Source organism: Rhinatrema bivittatum, chromosome 2 (assembly GCF_901001135.1).
Source record: "Rhinatrema bivittatum chromosome 2, aRhiBiv1.1, whole genome shotgun sequence".
In the NCBI taxonomy this organism is placed as follows: Eukaryota; Metazoa; Chordata; class Amphibia; order Gymnophiona; family Rhinatrematidae; genus Rhinatrema; species Rhinatrema bivittatum.
The window spans coordinates 104387094-104404029 of record NC_042616.1 but is presented as its reverse complement, the minus strand read 5'-3'; the positions used below and the strand labels follow the sequence as shown (position 1 = coordinate 104404029).

The window sequence follows — 16936 nt, the reverse complement described above, 5'->3', positions numbered from 1 at the left end:
ACCTACTAGCGGGACTTGGAATCATACATTACATATATGCAGATGATATACAGCTACTGCTACCCATTGTAAACACCATTGAGGAAACAATGAAACTTGCCAATATGTATCTTGAAATAATCAAACGGCTCTTAAATCAGATGGAACTGGTAATAAACATCGACAAAACTGAATTCTTACACCTTGAACATAAAAACATACACCACATACAACCTACACTCACAAGCAAAAATAATCAAGCCATTGAGCTAGCAACAAAAGTACGGAATCTAGGAGAAATAATTGACCCTGAGCTAAACATGAAACAACACATCTCATTGAAAGTAAAAGAAGGATACGCAAAACTAATGATCCTGAGAAGACTTAAACCTCTACTACCACTAAACAATTTCCACACAGTTCTACAGGCAATGATATTCGCAAGCACAGATTACTGTAACTCCCTACTTTTAGGGCTACCACAATCTACGATTCGGCCACTGCAAATCTTACAAAACTCAGCTGCCAGAATATTGACTGGCAAAAAAAAGAATGACCACATTACAGGAACTCTCACCGAATTACACTGGCTTCCAATCAAACAAAGAATACAATATAAGGTTTTATGTATAATTCACAAATTAATCCACAATGAAAAAGCTGACTGGTTTAACACTGCACTACACGTACATGTCCCACAAAGAAACCTGAGATCTGCTATCTATCAAAACAGCACGCCTCACACAAGTAAGGGAACGAGCACTATCACTGGCTGGCCCTGTGCTATGGAACACCATGCCACTCGAAATAAGGCTTCAAAAAAATTTGAAAATATTCAAAACCAATCTGAAAACCTGGCTCTTTAAACAAGCTTTTTATAAAGATAAAGAAAAGGAGAAAAACAGCTGATGGATAAGGACGCACCAAACTAAAAGTTGTCACTAGTAACCTACAAATGCATATTAATGTTAATTTCAAACAGCCTAATATGGTCCAAACATACAAGCTTAACTTTCACACATAGATTATTGCATTACATTGTTACCGTACTTTGATGGCACATGATTAATTTGTAATCTATACCACTCATATTTTCATTATCGTGCCTTGTTGTAAACCGTTGTGATGGTTAGATAACTTAACGACGGTATAGAAAAGTTTTAAAATAAAATAAAAAAATAAATAAATTTCTGTCCCTGTCCAAGGTGTGTAGAGGAATGCACTGATTCAAAAGAAACTCCGAAACGACTTTGGGCTAAAAGGGGGGCAGTCTGAAATATGACTGCACCCAGAGTCATACGGAGAAAAGGCTCACAGCAGGAAAGAGCCTGCAGCTCAGAGACCCAATTGCCGAACAGATTGCTACTAGAAAAACTGTCTTCAAGGTAAGCAGTAGCAAGGAAAGAGTATGCAGTGGTCAAAAAGTCATTCTGGACTGCCTGAGCCTCTAGCTGCTCGGCAAACCAGAGGCACACCAACTGAACCGCTCATGTCTCCAGTCTGTTGATAATTCACTGCCAAAATGCTGCATTCCAGCGCTTTGCACCACCACCTCCTGATAGTGAGTTCCCCCCAGCCCCAGAGGCTCTCATCTGTAGTGAGGACCAACCAATCCAGCGTTGTCAGGGAAATTCCTTTACTGAGATGATCCACATGTAACCACTAGTCCAATTGGGATCTCACCTCTAATGGAAGGAGCATCCTCACTGCATAGTTCTGTGACTACGGATTCCATCGGAAGAGCAACATGCCCTGAAGAGGGTGCATATGTGCCCTCTCCCAGAGAACCATTTCTAATGCAGCAGCCATCAACCCCAGGACATGTAGATAAGACCACATGGCTGGACAAAAAGAGTTCTGCAGGAATCAAACTCGCAGCATCAACATGTGATCTGAGTCTCCAGCAGAAATACTCTGCCCTGCCTTGTATTGAATCAAACCTTGAGATACTCCAGGGTCTGAGATGGCTGCAAATTGCTCTTGGCCAGATTCACCACCCAGCCTAGTTCCTGTAGCAAGGAAACCACCCTGCTGGAAGCGCGAAGACTCTCTTCCACTGTCTTGGCTCAAATCAACCAGTCATCCAGATAGGGGTGAACTAGAATGCCGTCCTTGTGAAGGGCTGCTGCTACCACCACCATGACCTTGAAAAAGGTCCTGGGCACCGTGGCTAGTCCAAAAGGCAAGGCCTGAAACTGGTAATGATGATCCAGGATAGCAAATCGGAGGAACTGCTGCTGTTCCTGCCAGATAGGAATATGCAGATACAAAAACAGGATCCTTCTTTTGTGCACCCTTAAAAGTCACCCCAGCCACACCAAACGTCTTCAGAGTCTGAGATAACAGACTCAGCAACTCATCTTTATGAAAGAAATAGAGCAGAATTCTATGTGGCTCTAAATCCAGGGGAATTTCCCCCCTCTTCCAGAGGGGAGAAACCCACATCGTCATCAGTGCCTTCCTTCTCCACATCCTCTTGAGCATCCCTCAGGGACCACTGCACTGAGGTGCTTGCATATGGTGACAGATAACTGGGAACCCTGAGTGTGTGACCCTGATTTTGCAGGTACCACAGTCTCCGAAGGGCAATCCTGCAGAAAGGTATGTAGTGCCTGGAAAAATTACACCCAGGAAAATGAGGATGGGTCCACACCAGGTCCCATAGGCCCCAATCTGACGACCTCTAACCTAGCATCCCTATAAGACATCTCTGTCATAGGGTTAACTGAAGAAGGGGCTGGACCAGTCTCAGTAAAATCAGTCAGAGGCAAATCACCTCAAGCAGCCAGGCAGTACTGAAACAGACTCGCAGAATTCCCTGGCTGTATTGCCTATTTATGGTAAGCAGCAAAATCACATATAGGCCGATTCAGTAAAGTCTGCGGAAGAGCGGACGAACGCCCCGGCCACTCGACGGTGCGCGCGATTCAATATTTAAATTAGGTGGTGCGGTAGAAACAGGCAAAAGGAGGTGCTAGGGACACTAATGCGTCCATAGCGCCTTCCTTTTAGCCCGGAGCAGCTGTCAGCGGGTTTGACAGCCGACGCTCAATTTTGCCGGCATCGGTTCTCGAGCCCGCTGACAGCCACGGGCTCGGAAACCAGACGCCGGCAAAATTGAGCGTCCGGTTTTCGACCCGACAACCGCTTGCCCATTTAAATTTTTTTTTTCTTTTACTTTTTTTAACCTTTGGGACCTCCGACTTAATATCGCCATGATATTAAGTTGGAGGGTGCACAGAAAAGCAGTTTTTACTGCTTTTCTGTGCACTTTTCCGGTGCTGGCAGAAACTAGCGCCTACCTTTGGGTAGGCGCTAATTTCTTAAAGTAAAATGTGCGGCTTGGCTGCACATTTTACTTTCTGTATCGCGCGGGAATACCTAATTGGGCCATCAACATGCATTTGCATGCTGAGGGCGCTATTAGGTGCGCGGGTTGGATGCGCGTTTTCCGCCCCTTACTGAATAAGGGATAAGGGAAAACGCGCGTCCAAGAGCAGGTTAACAGTGCGCTCCATCAGAGCGCACTGTACTGTATCGGGCTGTAAGCTCTTAGACTTCTTTGTCACCTGCGCCATCCTGCCTTGACTTTCTTGTGTGTACAATTCTGGTCGCCGCATCTCAAAAAAGATATAGTTGCAATGAAGAAGGTACAGAGAAGGGTGACCAAAATGATAAAGGGAATGGAACAGCTCCCCTATGAGGAAAGAATTAAGAGGTTAGGACCGTTCAGCTTGGAGAAGAGACGGCTGAGGGGGGAAATGATAGAGGTGTTTAAAATTATGAGAGGTCTATAACGGGTAAATGTGAATCAGTTATTTACTCTTTCGGATAATAGAAGGACTAGGGGGCACGCCATGAAGTTAGCATGTGGCACATTTAAAACTAATCTGAGAAAGTTCTTTTTCACTCAACGCACAATTAAACTCTGGAATTTGTGGCCAGGGGACGTAGTTAGTGCAGTTAGTGTAGCTGGGTTTAAAAAAGGATTGGATAAGTTCTTGGAGGGGAAGTCCATTACTTGTTTTTAATTAAGACGACTTAGAAAATAGCCATTGCTATTACTAGCAACAGTAGCATGGGATAGAATTAGTTTTTGGGTACTTGCCAGGTTCTTATGGCCTGGATTGGCCACTGTTGGAAACAGGATGCTGGGCTTGATGGACCCTTGGTCTGACCCAGTATGGCACGTTCTTATGAAATAAGATATGCGCTCAGTACATGCTTAAGGATGCTTTTGCCCAGTATGCACTCAAGGAGGTGCTCAAGTAGGCGCTCAGTGCACATCGACGTCACATCACTGTTGTGCGATGAAAGGGCACATACAGAAGCGTGCAAAAAAACCACCGTGGCCTACCACGCAGCTCAACAAACTTAAGTCTGTGAGCGGGGCCTAGACCAAATGCAGCTCAACCCACCGAGGCTGCGCCGCCTCCACACCTCGCTAAACTCCCTAGAGTCATAGAAACATAGAAATGACATAGAAACATAGAAATGACGGCAGAAGAAGACCAAACGGCCCATCCAGTCTGCCCAGCAAGCCACGCAGTTCATCCATTTTTTTTTTCCCCACCCTTTTTCTCCCTCCCACCCATCACTATTGGCTTCCAGCACCCTCCGGCCCCAACTCCCTTCCACCCCTCCACCATGCAGAGAGCAGCGCCGTATCCGCATCCCTGTGAACATCCAGCTCAATCAGGGGTAGCAACCGCCGCAACAAGCAGGCCACACCCCTGCCCCATACTCTTACCCACCCCTGCTTTGTTTGTTTGTTTCTTGTTTTTGTTTTTTTTGGAGATGGCAGCCCTCCGTGAAGGCGGAACACCAACCACTGGCATCCCGCTCCGTGAATGCCTCTGTGGCTACTGCCGCTCCGTGCAGTGTTTTGCTGCCTGAAGGTGGAACACCAACTACTGGCCACTGGCATCCCGCTCCATGAATGCCTCTGTGGCTACTGCCGCTCCGTGCAGTGTTTTGCTGCCTGAAGGTGGAACACAGACTACTGGCCTCTGGCATCCCGCTCTGTGAATGCCTCTGTGGCTACTGCCGCTCCGTGCAGTGTTTTGCTGCCTCCTCTTTATTTACGCCCACTAGACTTGATGGATCCACAGTGTTTATCCCACGCCCCTTTGAAGTCCTTCACAGTTTTAGACTTCACCACTTCCTCCGGAAGGGCATTCCAGGCATCCACCACCCTTTCCGTGAAGAAATACTTCCTGACATTGGTTCTTAGTCTTCCTCCCTGGAGCCTCAGCTCGTGACCTCTGGTTCTGCTGATTTTTTTCCGACGGAAAAGGTTTGTCGTTGTCTTTGGATCATTAAAGTTTTTTAAGTATCTGAAAGTCTGAATCATATCACCCCTGCTCCTCCTTTCCTCCAGGGTGTACATATTTAGATTCTTCAATCTCTCCTCATATGTCATCCGATGAAGATCCTCCACCTTCCTGGTCGCCCTTCTCTGTACCGCTTCCATCTTGTCTTTGTCTCTTTGTAGATACGGTCTCCAGAACTGAACACAGTACTCCAGGTGAGGCCTCACCAAGGACCTGTACAAGGGAATAATCACTTCCCTTTTCTTACTCGATATTCCTCTCTCTATGCAGCCCAGCATTCTTCTGGCTTTTGCTATCGCCTTGTCGCATTGTTTCGCAGACTTCATATCATTACACACTATCACCCCAAGGTCCCTCTCCTGCTCTGTGCACATCAGCCTTCCCCCCCCCCCCCCCCATCGAATACAGTTCATTCGGATTTCCACTCCCCATATGCATGACTTTGCACTTCTTGGCATTGAATCTCAGCTGCCATATCTTCGACCACTCTTCCAGTTTCCTTAGATCCTGTCTCATTCTCTCCACTCCTTCCGGCGTGTCCACTCTGTTGCAGATCTTAGTGTCATCTGCAAAAAGACAAACCTTACCTTCTATCCCGTCCGCAATGTCGCTCACAAAGATATTGAACAGGACCGGTCCCAACACAGATCCTTGCGGTACACCACTTAAAACCGCTCTCTCTTCAGAGAAAGTTCCATTTACCATCACACATTGTCTTCTGTCCGTCAACCAATTTGCAATCCAGGTCACCACCTCGGCACTCACTCCTAAGCTTCTCGTTTTATTCACCAGTCTCCTGTGCGGAACCGTATCAAAAGCTTTGCTGAAATCCAAGTATATGACATCAAGCGCTCTTCCTTGATCCAATTCCTTGGTTACCCAGTCAAAAAAGTCAATCAGATTTGTCTGACAGGATCTTCCCCTGGTGAATCCATGTTGCCTCTGGTCCATCAATTCTCCGGACTGTAGATAGTTCACTATTCTCTCTTTCAGCAGTGACTCCATTACTTTTCCCACCACCGAAGTGAGGCTAACCGGTCTGTAGTTGTCAGCCTTCTCCCTGTTCCCACTCTTGTGAAGCGGGACCACCACCGCTCTTCTCCAATCTCTTGGTACCACTCCCGTTTCTAGGGATCTATTGAACAGGTCACACAGCGGACCCGCCAGAACATCTCTGAGCTCCCTCAGTATCCTTGGATGAATCCCATCAGGCCCCATGGCTTTGTCCACTTTCAGATTCTTTAGCTCTTCCCATACATTTTCTACTGTAAAAGGATTTTCATCTATTCCACTTCCCTCCAGTTTCTTGTTGTGTAGAGATGGTCCTTCTCCAGTGTCTTCTTTAGTGAACATAGAGCTGAAGTATTCGTTTAATATTTCTGCCATTTCTTCGTCCCTCTCCACACATTGATCATTACCACCTTTCAATTTCACTATACCACTTTGGACCTTTCTCTTTTCGCTGATGTATCTGAAAAATGTTTTGTCACCATTTTTTAACTCCTTGCAAATCCTCTCTTCCTCTTGACTTTTTGCCAACTTGATTAATTTCTTTGTCTCCCTCAGTTGAAACAAATATTCTTCTTTGTGCTCCTCCCTTTGGGATCTTTTATATTTCTTGAATGCTGTTCTTTTAGCTTTAATTTTGTCAGCCACTTCCTTTGAGTTGTCAGCCACCTTCTTTGAGGAAAGGGAGAAGGGAATGACGCCAACCACTTACATCGAGGGCAGAAGATCCAGTAAGGAAGGAATAGGGGAAAATAAATCTCCCTACTCTCTTTCTTCTTTTTCTCCATACTTTTTTTTTTTTTTTTAACTGAGCTCAGCCTTCTCTGGAGAGAGCACAACCTGGTCTGTGGCTATGGGAGGAGAGGGCAAAAGCCTTCACTGCCAAGCCTCCCTCGTCCTTAAACAGCTTCACTCTTTTTTTTTTTTTTATGTCCCGCCTGAAAGGTTGCCAGGCTAAAGGTGCTTAACTTATGGAGGAATCCACTAGTATCATCTCAGAAGTTCAAGCGGTGCTATTAAACTTCTTCTTTCTTCTTAATTTTCCTTTGGTTTTTTTACTACAAGCAATCCTCAGTAGGGAAATGCATGTCCATCATCTACTAGAGATGGAGAAATCTGGCGGGCTGTCAGGACAGGGCTATATGTCTGCGACGTCAGCTTTTATTCCTTCTCCATCTGCTGGTAGAGGTGCACAACCCACTTGTGGGGAGTGACCTGCCTGAATGCAGAAGAATGACTGTTTCTTTCTCAGCATGAAATATCTATGAACAATAAAAGATTGAAGAAAATCTCAGAGATTCGGGAGTTCCTCTGAATAAACATGAAAAGCTTTATGAAAGTGTAAGGACTTATATTTTTCTGCACTCTTTTATTCTGCTATTATACACAGAATGTGAACTTACCTCCCACTGCATTATTTGGCATACCTATTGATATGTGTGCCTGAGCTGGAAACCAACATGGAGAAGAAGACTGACCCATAATCCTTTGCTATCTTAGCCTATGTGAACTCAAAGTGACTTGCTGAGCCTGACCTGTAGGAATTCCAAAAACACCTGGACAAGCAGTTGAAGCTGGCGCCACATCGTGATGCATAATTATAAGGTCACAAAAGGAGGAGGAAACAGTTGGAAACTTCAGGCTATACTGTCACAATAAGAGGCACCATTTCCAGGGGCATCTGTAAATACAGCCTAAGATATGATAATTGCCCTGACCAGCAAGATTCTAACAGAACAAAGGACTATCTAAAGAGTGATGGTAAATGGGCCCCACCTTGGAGAAATAATCAGGGTAGTTTAGGGATAATCAAATTATGCTGTTGACATGACAACCAATGTAAATTATTCTCTGGGTAGTCACGCACACTTATGGCTTCTGACCTAGTACTATATTGTATGTTACCAATGAAAAAAGGATCAATTCCTGTATACAAGGAGATGCTGGACAGTTTGTCAGAGAAAGGACATCCAGCATCTCCCAAGAATACTTATATTGATCAATAAAAAATTATATTTTCTACAAAATCTAAGTGTTCTTGTATCCCCGGATATAAGCGTAGGTTGCGCTTAACACTATGAACAATACATGCTGTATAATCATGTAAAGATTCAAGTATCAAACTACCATCAAATAAGTGACTGCAGAAAACTTCAAGAATCTTATAAATCATTGTTGTTAAGAACCAATATGATATTTGGTCTTACATACTTCAAAATCTTCCTCATAGTTAGTTAAGCAGTCTTCATACACCACATCAGAACTGTCTGCAGTCAAAGTCCTTTCACGTTCCTAAGAGAAAAAGTACAGTGAGATTCCAAAACTGGTTAAAGAAATCTAGAAAAAGGAAACGCTCATAGCAGACATATACTCAATGATGTTCTATAGCAATAGAAGAGAAAGTTTTACAGCAAGTTTTACAGCAGTATTCTTTTTTCCTAGAGCAAAAGGCCCTTGAGTTGAGCAGCAAGTGGTGAGATCACATCACAGATCCATAAATCATCATCATTTATTTTGTATGTACTTTCCAGTCAGAGAGTTCAAAGTATGTTATAGCTAGTGTTTTTACAATACAGTACAAAAGTTATGTAGTTAGATGCACAATAATAATAAATGCACTTTAGTAATATCTTGATATATCATCAGTGTTTAATACCGTTAATCACTCCATCCTCCTAAACCCCCTCGCTGACATAGGCATTTCAGGAACGATCCTCAGCTGGTTTGAGTCCTTCCTGAAGAACAGACTCTATAAGGTCAGAATAAACAATATAGAATCTCCCCCACCACCACCAGCATAACCCATGGAGTCCCCCAGGGCTCTTCCCTCTCCCCCACCCTCTTCAATATTTATCTCTTATCCCTCTGCCAGCTCCTCGCGAAATTAAATCTAACACATTTTGTATACGCCAATGACGTTCAGATACTTATCCCCATAACAGAGTCTCTCCCCAAAACCCTCAAGCACTGGGGCAGCTGCCTCCACTCCATCAACCTACTCCTCACCAGTCTCAACCTTGCCCTCAACACGGCCAAGACCGAACTCCTCATTTCCCCTGACCACAACAGCCTTTCCCTCCCTGACCCCCCTCCCACCACAGTCACTCAAGTGAGAGACCTCGGCGTTGTACTAGACAACCGGCTGAACTTAAAAAAGTTCGTCAATAGCACAACTAAAGAGTGCTTTTACAAACTCCAAATTCTAAAAAAAACTCAGACCCCTCCTCCATTTCTGTGATTTCAGGATGGTCCTCCAAGCTACCCTCTTTTCCAAAATTGACTATTGCAATTCCCTTCTTCTAGGCCTCCCCGCAACCACTACTAAATCCTTACAGATGCTCCAAAATGCTGCCACTAGAATCCTAACTAACTCCAGCCGAAAAGACCACATCACGCCCATACTCAAGAATCTCCATTGGCTCCCAATCAGCTTTAGAATCCTACATAAGAGCCTCACTCTTATTCATAAGACCATTCACAATCAGCACTCTCTCTGGCTAAAAGACCCACTGGGCCTCCACACTTCAAAAAGACCAATTAGAACTGCCTATAAAGGAACCCTCCACACCACCCCTAAACTCACTCTTCACACTTCGACCAGGGAACGTGCCTTCTCTGCAGCTGGGCCTTTCCTATGGAACACTATGCCTCCTGACCTGTACCAGGAACACTGCCCCCTGACCTTTAAAAAAAAAAACTAAAGACCTGCCTGTTCAAACAAGCCTTTCCATAACCCTTCTCCCTATGTCCATCTCCAGCCATTCTGCCTACTTCGCCCATATCCCTCCCCCCTCACTTATTTTAGACAATACCCTCCACACTATGTTAATTAGTCACCTCCCTCCTCTATGTCTCCGAGCTGGCAGCAGATATTCATGCCTTAACTAAGCCTAAATCTCAACTGTATTGTGATATGCTATATAATATTCTAATCAAGGGTCACATGATAATTGCCATATAATATGTATTTTGCTAAGTTACATCTATTACACTTGTTATTTAAGCTATACTATATATTATTCGACTATCCTCTCCCCCCATCTAACTCTCCCCTCTTCCCCTACCCTCTAGGTCATCTTGCTTTCTTTTCCATCAACCAAGTTCCAGTAACCTTCGTTCATTGTGACTTATCTTCTCTCACTTCTTATCTACTAATATTAAATTGTTTTTACCCCTGTTCGATGTAAACCGATATGATATGATACGCTTCATGAACGTCGGTATAGAAAAGATTAAATAAATTAAATAAATAATATGTTACTTTGAATAGGTAACACTGTTAATTACCAAAGCCAGGTCACACCAAAGAAGTTGATTAGGAGAAATAGTATAGTGCAATCTGAATATAAACAGTGCAGTAGCACTGCCTAAAAGGTTATACACAGAGTTTTACTAGACTTTGTGTCATTAATTGGGGCAGAATACTGCTTCAAAGAGTCACATTTTTTCCAATTTCTTGAAGGATGGCAGATCTGGGCAAGTCAGATGTGAGGGTGATAAGGAATTCCTTAGTGTTGGGATTCATCCAGCAAACATTTTCACCCTGGTGATGGTGAGGCTCATTATTTTTGGGGAAAGGGACCTCCTGTTACAAGCACGTGCGGGCGCGGTCATCTCGAGCTGGTGGTGAGCCCTTGGGCCACGGCGAAAGCTAGGGAGGAGCCCCAGCCACACCGTGGGAGGTGAGCTGGGCAGGCATGGTGAGCCAGGCGGGTAGAGAAGCAGGGAGTCCGACCCTCAGCCGGACCTGCACGCCCATGGTAGCCAACACGGGGAAGTTGACTGATGAACGGTCCTCCGACTGTTCCGGGCCCTTTCGGACCTGCCGCAGGGAACGGCAATGGGCAGCAGGCCAGACGGAGGCGAGGGCAGACAGAGTCCTTCACACTGAGACGTCAGACGGGGGCTAAAGCAGACATCCAAAACAGGCTGAAGCAAGACGTTGAAGACATCAGGACGAGGGCAAAGGCTGAAGCAGACATCGTAGACAGGCTGAAGCAGACATCGTAGACAGGCTGAAGCAAGACATTGTAGAAGAGGGCAGGAAGGAAGACACGGGCACTGTCCATTAGGGTGCCCTACTCAGCCAGCAGAGCTGGACTGGTCACGGACCACCCCATCCCATACGCGCCCTACGCAGCCCAGGAAGGCTGGTCGCGGACCACGCTGGGAACAGGAGAGTGCTGGGAAGATCCAGGCGAACAGGAACTCCGATGCTGGGACACTGACATCCGAAGCCCCTTCGGCTGGCAGGAACAGAAGCTCAAGAGCCCGGGGAACGAATCCCTCCTGTTGGCCACTCCAGGGCCCAACAGGACAGAAGGCTCAGGAACCAGACGAAGACACAGGGCAGAACAACCGGAACTGGAACAGGAACGGAATCAGGCAGCTTCAGGAACAGACATCAAAGCAAGGTCAGGAACAGACATCAAGGCAGAGACACTGGACAGGGATCCATCAAAGCAAATGTGATCACGGAAGACCTGGATCAGCAAGGTTACAGACAACTGTAGGACCTGATCCGAAGGCCAGTTGCAAATGAAAAGGAAGTCCTTATATACTGGAGGTAGAAGGCAACTCCCTGGGAGGAGCTTGCCAGGACCGCCCACCACTGGCCCTATAAATAAGGAGGAGAGCTGCGGGCCGGCCCCTAAGGAAGGGCGTCGCCAAACAGGAAGTCCAAACGCTGGCATGCAAGCCACAGGCACAGCTAGGCCTCTCGGGCCCTGGAGCAAGTCCCGGATGGAACACAGGCGAGGCCCTGGCTTTGGAGCGGCCTCCGGGAGGAAGGTAAGATACCTCCTGTAGCGCAGCAACAGGGGGGATCGCAACACCTCCAGATGTGCCTGAGTTTGTGAACATTGAAGGCATGACAGTATATAAGGGTTGAAGGATTTCTTGAAGCAGGTCAGGACCTTTTTATAGTTAGGGACCTTTATTTCCAGTTTTTATTTTATTTTCTTTGAGAATTTATTAGTATTTATGATAACAAAATAAACAAACAGAAAAAAAAAACGTTTTTGCACTGATTTTTCTCCATATTTTGTTTGTTATAATAAACACTGAGAAATTCCTGAGAAAAATAAAATAAAAACTGAAAATGAAGAGCCCTATTTATAGGCCAGGACTAGAGTTTGAGTTCTGTGTGGTAGCATGTTATGAGCCAATGTAACACTTTTAGGACAGGTACTATGAGGTCAGATTTGTTTTCCTTCACTGTCATGCAGACTGCAACGTTTTGTATGAGTTGTAGGCGGCGGTTTAAGGTGTTTAGAATTCCAGCACAGAGGGAATTACAATAGTCCTGGCAGGAGATAATTGAGGTCTGGATGATGGTTACAAAGGCTTTGTTGTCCAGGATGGATCTGAGAAGCTGGAGCTGGCAGAGGAAGAAAGCAGTTTTGGACATAGATTGGATTTGGGCATTGATGGTGAATTGGGAGTCCAATATAACCCCTAGACAGCATGTATGTGAGCTGAAAATTAAGGTTGTTCCACTGAGGGCAATTTCTAGGCGAGGGCTGCTGGGTTCTTTTTCCCCATCTACAACATTTCTGTCTTGTTTGGGTTTATTATAATGTAGTCAATTTGCAATTTTACTTAAGCAGTCATTGAGGTTGTTAATGGTCGAGCTTTGGTTTATGCTAAGTAGGATCAGAAGTTGTATGTCAATGGCAGAGGAATAGTAACAGTAATCTCAAGGAATTCAAGGACAGAAAGTAACACAAATACAATTTTTTGAGAGTAAGATAGTTAAATGTATGTGTCATACTGGTCCACTCTTAGCAATTCACAATAAATTACATGTTTACTTGAATTAGTTGGCAGATGAAGAGTGTTTCAAAATCTGATGCTAGGAGAATATGGCTTGAAGTGCAAGCCATGATTGTGTGTGCAGTAAGACAGGTTTTACCAAATGCCTCAGGGATGGCTGAGACATCAGGTCAAGCCAAATACACAAGCCTGGAAAAGGAACGTGACTTGCTGCACATTAATTTCTTGTGTGCGTAAAAAATGAATTGCAATCAATAAGTAAACATGGATTTTATTTTAACATTAAAGAATACCTTCATTAATAATCGTTGCTTATGGAAAAATAATCTTTGTCATTTTATTAAGGCACTATTTTCACAGCTCAAATATGATTAGCTAGCATATAGCTAAAACATAACATTGATACTTTAACTCCCACATTAAATCAGAAAAGATGACATGCTGCTGTCTCAAACAGCTGAAGTTCAATGGAGGAAAAAAAAAGAAAAGAAGGCATCATAAGTCTGATTTCTTCATGATTTAGTATCTAGTATATCTAGTCTGTCAAGATCTGTTAAAGAAGAACTGCCATCAACTCCATCTGCAACTGACACATCTGCAGATGACAATAGACACAATACATTAAGAGGGCAATTTTAACAGCCTTTATCAGGCTAAAGTCTGCAAGTAAAAAGAACATGCATACTTGAGTCTGAATTTTCAATGTAGACCTATACACATTAAATCCACTTTGAAAATTAGTTGATGTGTGCTTGGAAACCACATTTACACCTGCTTGATAGCAAATGTAAATGTGTGCGTGTAAAGTTATGCACATACTTTCAAAAATTGAAAGTATGCACATCATTGCTTTCCTGCTCCAAACCCCCCCCCCCCTCCCCGAATGCCTTTTTCTAATGCACATCACTATGCGGAAAATTGCTTTTATGATAAGACAATGCTTTTATGATTAGACAATGATAAGACATCAGTTTGAAATGCCCGCCTGGTCATGACAAGAGACTGTGCGCCTTTTCTGTTGTAGTCCCTACTTTCTAGAACTCATTACCTGAAGTAATAAGGCAATTGGATTGTTTAAAAACATTTAAATCAATGCTGAGGCCATTTCTTTTTAAGCAGGCCTATTTCTCTAGTTTGAGACAGAAGTCTCTTAAGTCAAGCATATTGCTTCAGCTAGAGTCAGCTGTTCTTGATGTAATTTCTTTTAAGCAGGAATATTCCTCCAGCCACAGCCAGCATTTGCTGATAGTGCAGGTTTATTGCATATTGTCTGTATCAGATGACAGAGTCTTTGTTTTCTATTTTTATGTTATCAGAATTATGCATATTTTAATTTGTACTTAGTGCTTGGTGTATAAGAAATGTTTAATAAAGATAAAGACAACCAAAGTTTATGCAGGTACACTTTTTTTTTTTAATTCAGGCCTAAAACTGTTTTCCATTTGCAAGATTATATGTAATAATTTAGTATATAATTTCTCTGACAAAAGGGCAGCCATTTTATTCACAAGTGATTATGGTTCTCCTTTAACTGATACTTTCTCTTAGTTATCTCTCTCATAAGCATGTGCCTTACATCACTACAAAGCCATATTTATTTGTTTTTCAATTATAAAACAGTGTTTATTTGTGGCGCAATGACAGTTACTGAGACATACTGATTTGAAATACAGTATGAAAAGACTTCAAATCTGAAATTTAAATTGGGGGAATCTGGTGGCTTTGCAAATGATCCTCAGATAAACCCAACCTCCCAAAAAGATGAAAATCCTAAAAGATCTAAAGAAAAAGATGTGAAATGAAGAATAAGCAACTGGGGTCAATTTTTCTCAAAACAGTTATTCTGCGCAATTAAAGCAAGTTTGCTTTCCTAAATGGTATTTTCCTTAAATAGCAGGATGAATTAGTCATTACATATGGATGACATCATCTGGCAACACTGAACGGACTTCTCTCTTAGCTCTATTGAGCATGTGAGGGAATTCCCATATGGCCATTGCCTCGCAAGTCTCTTCATTTGATATCAGAGCTAACCATAGCTAGGTAGTCGACTCTCCAAGGAGGCAGGTGGGTATTCATGGCTAATTTATCCTGCTATCTATGGAAAACACTATTAAGGGTAAGCAAACTTACTTTTTCAGTCAATAAGCAGGCTGAATTAGCCACTACATGTAGGGAGTCCCAAGCAGAGGGTTGCAGCACATCATTTACTGAAAGCAGAGTTGCTTACTGAAACAGGTGTCTCGTAGGACAGCAGGATGTTAGTCCTCAGGAAACCCACCCGCCACCCCGCAAAGTTGGGTTTCTCCTCTGTTTGTTGTTTTATTTTTTCGTACTTTGTTACGAGACTGAAGAGGGATCCCGTGTGGATACGCAGATAGTGGCATGCTGGGCATGCTTAGTGTACCAGTCAAAGTTACAGAAACTTTGACAAACATTTTCCATGCTGGGATCCATCTGATGATGTCACCCACATGTGAGGACTAATATCCTGCTATCCAAGGAGAATACCTGTTACAGGTAAGCAACACTCTGCTTTCAGTAAATGATGTGCTGCAACCCTCTGCTTGGGACTCCCTACATGTGCTGCAACCCTCACTAAACTACAGGCTGCTCCCAGCAACAACAATGACCAACAGACACCTAACTGGGTGCCAAAAGGCACAAAAATACAGTGCTGTTGGCAACAAGAGGAGACAGCCTGAACCCGAACAAAGGGCCCTAGGCAGGGAGAGTTGGGTTTACAGCTGAAAGAGATTTTGAAGAACAGATTGGCCAAAGCTACTATCATGTCGGCCATCCTTGTTCAAACAGTACGGAGCAGCGAATGTGTGGTGAGAACTCCACGTCGCAGACTTGCAGATTTCAGCAATGGGAACCGCTCACAAGTGAGCTCCCAAAGCCACCATGACTCTCACAGAGTAAGCCTTGACACGGCCTCCAAGCTGAAGGTCCGCCTGCGCATAGCAGAAGGAAATACTATCTGCCATCCAGTCTGATAGAGTTTGCTTGGTCACCGCAACTCCCAATCTATTCTCATCGAAAGATATGAAGAGCTGCGTGGACTGCCGATGGGCTGTTGTGCGCTTGAGAGAGAAAGCTAAGGCCCTCTTGCAATCCAAACCGTGCAGAGTGCATTTGCCTTGGTGTAAATGAGGCCTCGGAAAATGGGTGGGCAGAATTATAGACTAACTGAGATGAAAATCAGTCACCACCTTAGTCAGGAACTTGGGGTGAGTATGCAAGACTACCTTATCATGAAAGAATTTTGTGTAGGGTGGATGCGTCACCACCACCTGAAGGTCACTAACCCTGAGTGTTGAAATGACCACAACCAGGAAAAGAACTTTCCAGGTCAGGTACCTCAGATCACAGGAGTGCAGAAGCTAAGCCAATACAATGTTGAGGTCCCACGACACAACAGGAGGCCGCAAAGGAGGCTTCAGCTGAAGCAAACCCCGCAAAAACCGCCCCACTACAGGCTGCACAAAGACGGGCGTACCACTAACTCCCTGGTGGTAAGAACTGATGACACACAGGTGTACCCTGACTGAGCTGGTTTTCAAGCCAGCTTCCGAAAGGTGCCACAAATAGTCGAGCAACTTTGGAGTACAGCAGGCAGACGGATCCAAGCAATGACCCGCACAGAAGATGGAAAACCTCTTCCACTTCAGACTGTAAGACTTTCTGGTGTAAGGCTTCCTGGAAGCTTCCAGTACCCAAGACATGTCTTCAGAGAGACTAGCCTCTCAACATCTAGACCATTAAGGCTAACACCCTGAGATTCAGATGTTGTAGCCTGCCCTGATCCTGTGTGATCAGGTCGGGGATGGTTCCCAGAC

At 44.3% G+C, this 16936-nt stretch overlaps 1 protein-coding gene across 1 annotated transcript in view; it reads right to left on the bottom strand.

Annotated features, from left to right (window-relative positions):
• The window catches only part of WDR60 (WD repeat domain 60), a 373459-nt gene that overhangs the window by 235578 nt on the left and 120945 nt on the right, over positions 1-16936 (bottom strand). The window contains exon 8 of the mRNA XM_029588515.1: positions 8532-8612. Within this exon, the coding sequence (XP_029444375.1) occupies positions 8532-8612 (81 nt within the window). The remainder of the gene's footprint in view (positions 1-8531; positions 8613-16936) is intronic.